Below are 8,716 nucleotides of genomic sequence, written 5' to 3'. Positions count from 1 at the left end.
GTCACGGGTGGCATCGAAGGTGGGGTAATTGAATTAATTGCACCCATACTTCATCATTCCTTCACTTAACTATTCAGTGTCGCTACTTTAATTTCTATACGTTTTTTAAGATTTAACTCATTTATTATAAAATCTTATTATTCAATTTAATTTAAATACGAGTTTAATGAAAAATAAAATATTCACATGCAAATTAGTTTTGAATTAAATTCACATGATAACAAAAATATAAACATGCTATTAGAAAAAAAAATCCAAAAGAAAATGTAATAAAATAAAATAGTATAAACGAAAATAAAAAATATGGAATTAGGTTTGAAATTTATAAATTTTATTTTAAAAATAAATAAAAAACAAATTTTTATGTATAACCTAAAAGAGGGGGGCGAGTGGAGGGACAGCCCCTCCTCCATCCCTTAGCCAAGTGACAGACGGGGGATGGACGCTTGCAACACATCCCAATTCCATCTCATGACGAGACTTGTGCGTTGCGGACGCTCTCACTGTCTCACACCTCTATAAATTACTTAGGAAATTAGTACTCCATAGCAAACTCAATTTGCTTCTCCATGGCTACTTCACAAAAAGACTTGTTCATGTCTACAATTCTCATGGTGGGACTTCTCATCATAACCATCTCTCTTCACTCCACAGGTTCATTATTTGCTTTATCCATACTCGAGACAATACATTTATGCAGTTGCTGAGGTAGGTGTTTGCTACGGGCGGCTAGGATCAAATCTGCCTTGTCCAGAAGATGTGGTAGCTCTATACAAGCAGAACGACATCAAAAGAATGCGAATCTACGACCCCTACAAGCCCACTTGATACGTTTATTATTTATATATCTTTCGTATCTTGAATTTTATAGAAATTCTTGGGTTTCATCTTAAAACCAATTGGTGATAAGATGAGAGGTTTCATATCTTGCATTTGATAGAAATACATGGGTACTATCTTAAAACCAATTGGTGATAAGAGGAGAGGCCATGAGACTTATATAGTGGATTAATCTCTTTGTGTACACCGATGTGGGATATTATTATATTCATTTTTATATTTCAATTGCCAACAACATTATTATTTAGTTGCATTATTTAGTTAGATATTTAGGGAGTGAATATCTTTTTCATATCTTTTGTCTTGCTCATTAAGTTAGTATCCACTATTATAAATAGTGGACATTGTTATTCATTTCATTCAATCAAGAAATAACATATTTTCTCAATTTTATCATCTTCTTTAATTTTCTGCAAACACTAGTTTTGGAGCTGATCCCGGGGAAAGCCCGTGACGTCCACCTTTATCCTTCCGTCGTTGACCGCTCGTCGTCGCCGGAATCTTGTTAAGGGAGTGCACCCTTAACACCGCTCTTGAGGCTCTAGGCGGCTCTGGCGTCGAGCTCATGCTCGGAATCCCAGAGGCCGATCTCCCCGACATAGCCAAACACCAGTCCCATGCGGACGACTGGGTCCAAGTGACGTGGAACAGCTAGTTCAGTTTTTCATTCTAGATTACTTTAGCTCATTTTCACAATAATATATACTCTCAACAACAACAATTTAAAGTTCTTTTTGACTCGTATGTTTAAAAAAATATGAAGAAAAATTAATATAAAAAATAATGGAATATGATCTTACTTTAACTTTAATATTAGTTTTATAATGAAATAGGAGTGTAATAATTTAATGAAATACTACAATGAAAAAAAGGTAAATGAGTCTTTTAATCGTGTACATCTTGAAATCGCAAAACAAAAAAATTACTTTCATAAAATGACATCCCCAGTTAAATATCTAATTTTCATTTATTATTTGATAAATGGACCTAACATTTCACTAACTCATTTCATACATATTTTATTATAAAACTTATAATGCATGTATAAAATTAAAATAAAACTCACAATATTCCATTAATTTTTTTAATCCATTTTTCTTTATATTCGTACATAGTACTATTTCTTAAAATCTGTGAGGATTCAAAATAATAGGAGATTGGAGAGAATAGTAGTATAGTAAGTGTAACATTTAGTGAGAGACGGGGAGTAGTATTAGACTATTAGTTTAAGTGGTCAATAAAAAAAATTTTGTACTGATTGCTGAAGAGCCTTTGTGTTGTGCGTTAATCGCAGGCCAACATAGGCTATCCGGACGTGAAATTCCGATACATCGTTGTGGGAAACGAAGTGGAGCCTTCATCAGAGTACGGCCCTCTGATCCTCCCGGGTCCGGCAATGAAGAACATCCACAATGCTCTCTGCGAAGCCGGGCTTGAAAAGCAGATCGCCGTCTCAACCTCCATCAAACTAACTCTTCTCGGAAATTCGTCGCCTCCGAGCCATGGGGAGTTTCTGCCGCATGTGACGTGGTACATAAAGCCCATCGTGGAATTTCTGAGGGACACAACACAAATGCCCCTCTGCTTGCCAACGTCTATCCCTACTTCTCCTACATGCATGACATGGAGCACATCAACCTTTCCTTCGCGCTTCTCCAGCCCTGCTGCGGCGTCTATTACGACAACCTTTTCTATGCAACTGTCGACGCCTTCTATGCAGCCATGGAGAAAATCCTTGCCACGTCGTCACCAATATCAGCGGAGTTGAAATCCAAAGCGACACCTGGCGTGACTGTGTCAGAGACTGGGCATCCGACGGCGAATTCAAAAAAATCGAAACCCCCGAAACTACAAGTGTCGAGGAAGGGAAAGGAGATCCGAGCAGTGTTGAAAATGCGAGGATTTACAATACTAATTTGATGCGAGCAGTGAAGAAAGGGACGCCCAAAAGGCCCGGCCCCGAATATGAGAGGCATTTTGGGATCTTTCGGGCCTGGTATACCCGCTTTGCTTTGACTAAGACGCTACTTAAATATATGCTCATCTTTGTAGAGTAAAAATTTACTAGTTTGGCCAATTACAATTTACAATTACTCTATTTATGTGGGTGCGTTTCAACAATTAGTTGTTGTCTCTAAGTTGTAATATTGTCCCTGTTGGTAATAGTATTTTTTGTGTTTTATAGTATTAGGAGTATTTCTTATGACTTAATGTAGTCATGTTTATATCCCATTCTGCAGACTTCACTCATTCATTTGCAGTAAATGAGTAAAATGATTTTCAAGCTATAACATTAACATTGGGCCGATGGTTATCGTTCATTTCAACTCAAGTAGCTAGGCCCATTTAACCTCAAAACAATAACTTGGGTCTGATTTGTTAAATTTTCATTACCCAAATCCAATCATTCGTATATAGAGTTGTCAAGTGGGCTGGGCCGAGGCCTACCAAGGCCCGTCTATATTTTGGATCATCCCGGCCCAGACCCATGTCTGAAGCGGGCTGGGCTTTATTTGAATTTTTTAAATTTATATAAGTTAAAGAGATTCTAAAAATATTATGTCTCACTTACACGAAATCTAAATTGAAATAATGATTAAGTTCGTTTGCTGACTTTGTACTAATATTATTTTTCACATTCTTTACTCTATCTAAAAGTGCATAACTAAATGAAGAATCGCTATTGTAAGTAGATGATGACCGAAAGCTGGTCCTCTAAGACTCAGAGTTCACATGCTAATTAAAAACACGTAAACTGCACAACTTGATCAAGTTAGACAATAGATGGTTCAAGTCGGCGAACAACTACTGGTCGTTGGGTATGCAAACGGAGAGACTCGGGGCTTTCAAGACCTTAACCCACAATACTATGATTCAGTAAAGGGAAGTAAGGGTCGAATCCCTCAAGGACAGAGGCGAGTTGAGTTGGTTGAGACATTGGGAGGTTGGTCGCGGCCAAGCTCTCCAGTGGGTTAAGTTTAAACTAAAAAACAGAAACTGATCAACTTACTAAACTGAACTAATCAATCTAGGCTAGACAGACTCATAACTAGGGAACAAGTGGCTTGATCAACTAAACTAAGAACGAAAAGGTAAAAGTAACTTGGGACCACTGACACAAATAGGCTCACTACTAAAAAGTTGTAAACAATGAAAATGTGACAGGAACTGCTATTCTAACAAACTACAACCTTCTTCTTCGCTAAGCAACTAAATAAAAACACCTACGACAAATCTAAACAGAGCAACAAACATAAAGATGGAAATCAAACAAATCAAGCACAGATCCATGTGAAATCGGCGTAAAGAAAACAGATCTACAATATCTATCTTAAACTCATGCAAGTTAACGAACTAAAAACTCAGATCTAACTACGAGAATCGAAAATAGGACAATAAGCAATTATCAGAACATGATCTAACTCAGAAATCAACAAATTAAACCAAGCATGCATCTCAAACTCCATCTAAATTCAGATCGAAACTCAATAGTCAATACAACTAAATAAAACAAATCTAACTTCAGCTCAAAATAAAACTAAGCTAAACAAGAGAAACGAAATTAGAAAACATTAGATCCAAAACAACTTGCATTAAAAACTCCATTTCATAAACGATCTTCAATAAACACAACTAAAACATAAATTCAAACTATGATTTAAAGATCGATCTACAACGAAAAATAACTAGATTAGCAACTTAAGCGAAAAACATAAAAACAACTAAACTACGGAAAAGATAAACTGGAAACATAGTAGAAATTGTTTGACCTCTCGGGTGTAAGGAAAACACAAACTACAAAGACTTCTTGGCAGATCCAGGTCTCTCATTCCTTGACGAAGAAGAAGAGATGAAAGTAGGGGTGGAATGACGACTCCATCTAAATTCAGATCGAAACTCAATACAACTAAATAAAACAGATCTAACTTCAACTTAAAATAAAACTAAGATAAACAAGAGAAACGAAATCAGAAAACATTAGATCCAAAACAACTTGCATTAAAAACTCCATTTCATAAACGATCTTCAATAAACACAACTAAAACAGAAATCCAAACTAAGATTTAAAGATCGATCGACAACGGAAAGTAACTAGAGTAGCAACTTAAGCGAAAAACATAAAAACAACTAAACTCCGGAAAAGATGAACTGAAAACAGAGTAGAAATTGTTTGACCCCTCGGGGTGTAAGGAAAACACAAACTACGAAGACTTCTTGGCTGATCCAGGTCCCTCCTTCCTTGACGAGGAAGAAGAGATGAAAGTAGGGGTGGAACGAAGACTCCGACCGCTACTAACTTGTTTCCACCATGCTACGAAAAAGTGTGAAGTGTGGAATGTGGTGATGGAAAATGATGATGATGTCCAACTCCCTCTTGTGTGCACTCTCTCTACTATTTATAGGATGACATTGGGCCCAAATCCCTATGGTAAGCTCATCCTGTCTTGACATTAATGCCCTTGAGATGACATCTTTTCTTCTCTCTCCTCTGACTCATCATCTCTTGTGGTGAACTCCACTTGATCAAGTTGTTGTCTAAGCAGGCTTCATTACTTGTCCGCAACTGATCAACGTATCTTCTATTCAGATCAATTTTCGCTTCTTTCCCGAGTTGATCAAGTTGTTCCTGCACTTTGCCGCTTCAACACTTTATAGCTCATGCACACTCAAATTCATCACTTTTTCGCACATTATCAACCATGTTAGTGTAATAAATCCCTATAAAACCATGTTTGTAACGCGCCCTATCAATGACATATAAGTTATGAACTAACTAATAAATTTAAAAAATCATACTCCGTAATTATTCATTAGAGATTGAGGTTTGAATGCCAAGATATGAGTAGTATTTTTAAAAATAAACTTCACAATCATCCTTTATACATCTCGGACAAAAATAAATATAAGAAAAAAATTGTATACAGTAAAGATGGAATATTGTATTCATGTGGATTTAGTTGAGAATTTGGGTACATCTAATAAAATTGGAATAATACAGAGAATATTAGCAGGACTCATGCACAAGATTACGTGCATAAATAAAAAAATATACTATTATTAATTATTAGTTACATTAAAAATATTAATTATATAAAGTGGACCTATGATGGGCCGGTCGTGAGCCTAGACTGGGCTTGGGTTTACAAAATGACCCAAATGGAGCCCACTTCAACCATTGAGCCCAGCCCAGGCCCGCTCCATTTCACTGATGGGCCGGGCCAGCCCGGTCTAGTTGACAACTATTCGTATATTAATAATTAAATTAGGCATGTTGGAGTACTACAATATATTAGCAGCGAAATCAGATTACTGTTGGCGCTTTCCTTTTCGTCGGCAACTGGCTCTTGCGCCTGAAATTTCCCAAATGGAGTCCAAGATGGAGTCCAAGCTTTTGGCTGTGGTGGTTTTAATGGCGATTTTGATGGCAGAAGGAGTGACGTCATGGACCGGCGAAATCCACGGCAGGGTGGTGTGCGACGTGTGCGCCGACTCCTCCATTGGCCCCGAAGATCACGTTTTAGCAGGCAAGACCGCCACCCTTTCTCATTACTTCTTTGGGTTTTTGACTTGTAATGCGTTTTAGCAGGAAATCTCATATGTTATTCTTGTTTTGATCTTGTAATGGTGATTGAATTTGTCACCGAGCTAATGTTGTTAGTTGATTTTATAAGATAATTTAGGGGATATTTTCAATAAGGTATCCTAAGAAATTTGGGGGTTATGTTCATCTAGATTTTGTAACTGTGATTCTCTATGATCTAGTTTTCGTGTGAGATAAAATGATACTTATGATTAGGTTTTTTAATGTAAACTCGTTTGGATGTGTAGAAAATGGTTTGTTGATGGTTCGGATGTATAGTTGTTGAAATTGAAATCACTTTGTTAGTGACTGTTTTGAGGACTAATCTAGAAATTGGGGGGGGTGAATCATGTATATTAGTAGTTCATGACTTAATGATTGATTCAGCTATCTTCCCTTCCCTTCCCTTCAAATGTGCTTCTTTGAGAATATTGATAGAACTGCTTTTGTTCGGATTGGACGCATAGAAGTTTACCTCTGCTGAACCTGCAATGTTGGATATTCCTCATAAGTTCAAGAATCTCCTTTTGTCCGCCCTTCTTGCTTATCCTTATGCTCACTCCTCTACTTCAATTAGTCAAACCAAACACCACTGCTACTTTCTCACCATGCTCCAACAGCACGCACTGCTCCTCAGTATCAAACCAGCACCTTCCTCTCCAACACTTCTTCACACCATCCCACATCTTCTGTCAAAGGATTTAAACTTTATGCATCATCGTTGTATGAAAGATCCTAGATGAACTTGGTCTATAAGAACAGAGAGTTTTCATTTTGTTCTTTGCTGATATGCACGATTTATTTCAATTAGCACGCATGTTTTCGTTTTGTTTCAATTACCAAGTTCAATCAACAACCTGGTATAGCTGGATAATGAAATGCATTCATTGCTTCTTTTTACTTAGTTCATGATATCCTTGGATTTCCAATTCTTGCGCAGGTGCTGAGGTGGCAGTTCTCTGCATAACAAAGTCCGGGGAAGTCCTAAACTACCAGGCTTTCACGGATTCAAATGGGATATACACGGTAGCTGAGACGATGCCAGAGAGTGAGCGTTGGGATGCCTGTCTAGCGAGGCCGATCAGCAGCTTCCACAACCACTGCATGCATCTGGGAGATGGAAGTACGGGTGTCAAGTTCAGCTACGAGCACCCCTCTGGCTATTCTCATGCTGTGAGACCTTTTGTTTATCGCCCCGTCAAAGCTCCTGTGTACTGCATTTAGGAACGGGGCATTATGCAAGAAAGATGAGGTGGAGTTGTATATGTATGGCAATATAATTATATAGATATATGTAACCACATGCCAAGTATGTTTGAGCACTGTTTTACTGAGAGCTGCCAATTTTCACTGAGTTTTGCTTCTATGAATCAATAATACAGTAGCATTTATCTTGCCACAAGAAATTAACACACAAAAAAAAAACTTTGTATAGTTTAGCAAATATGTGACCAAGATTTTGAACTTCAAAATGCCTCTAGGCTATAAGCAATGTTTTAAAAACCGGACCGGTAAGTGAACCGATAAAGCTACTGGTTCATGGTTCAACCGGTCGGACCGGTTTAATCACTGGTCGAACCGTTTTATTGTTACAAATATGTATAATTCAATTTATAATGTAAAATATAGTGCCCAATATAATAAATAATAAAATATGAACAATAATGTATCACAAAAACATTCAATCTTACAAATAATTAGTATATATACAAATATAAAACATTAAAATTTAGTGAATATAATAAAATAAATTTAGTGAATATAATAAAATATACAAATTGTTAGTTAGTGTGAATAAAAAATAAATATTTTACATATAAAAATAAATCAAATTTATATTAATTCAAAAAAATGTATGTGGTGGAATAATCGAATACAAATTATTAGTTAGTTTAAACAAAAGTATACTTTAATATCAATAGTTAGGCTACATAATTAAATATATATTTAGTAAATAATAAACTATAATAAATAAATATATTGGAAAAATCGAATCTTACTCCCTTCGTCCCATGTTGTTCGCACTTTTCATTTTAGGCCGTAAATTTGGGATTGATTTTTTAGTGTAATTAAATTAGAATTTTAAGTGTACTGAGACATCACTTAATAAAGAAGCTCTTAACTTAAACTAACATATTAATTGAATGCATTAATTCTAACTTAAACTATAAATAGTGTAAGGAGTTTGTGACGAGCCGAAAAGCAACAGTGCAAGTAACATGAGACCGAGTGAGTATAATATAACGATAGTACTAAGCGTTATAGTAATAATATAGTAACTAGGAAAGTATAGAT

At 36.3% G+C, this 8,716-nt stretch overlaps 1 protein-coding gene, 1 long non-coding RNA gene and 1 other non-coding gene across 3 annotated transcripts; all 3 read left to right on the top strand.

The window, feature by feature from the left end:
- Positions 1-1,108: 1,108 nt before the first annotated feature.
- On the top strand, positions 1,109-3,027 carry LOC121795247. The gene is made up of 2 exons (XR_006049434.1): positions 1,109-1,494; positions 2,135-3,027. It is a non-coding gene; the product is annotated as an uncharacterized LOC121795247 (long non-coding RNA).
- A 2,770-nt stretch (positions 3,028-5,797) lies between these two features.
- Positions 5,798-5,901, top strand: LOC121758534. The gene has a single exon (XR_006041503.1). It is a non-coding gene; the product is annotated as a U6 spliceosomal RNA (small nuclear RNA).
- Positions 5,902-6,141: 240 nt separating this feature from the next.
- On the top strand, positions 6,142-7,795 carry LOC121795237. The gene is made up of 2 exons (XM_042193730.1): positions 6,142-6,365; positions 7,362-7,795. The coding sequence occupies exons 1-2, from the start codon at positions 6,206-6,208 to the stop codon at positions 7,643-7,645; spliced, it is 444 nt and encodes a 147-aa protein (XP_042049664.1). The 5' UTR covers positions 6,142-6,205; the 3' UTR covers positions 7,646-7,795.
- Positions 7,796-8,716: the final 921 nt, after the last annotated feature.

The sequence above is a fragment of the Salvia splendens genome, chromosome 1 (assembly GCF_004379255.2).
Source record: "Salvia splendens isolate huo1 chromosome 1, SspV2, whole genome shotgun sequence".
NCBI lineage: Eukaryota > Viridiplantae > Streptophyta > Magnoliopsida > Lamiales > Lamiaceae > Salvia > Salvia splendens.
The sequence above is the reverse complement of the archived record's forward strand: the minus strand, read 5'-3'. Positions and strand labels throughout refer to the sequence as shown.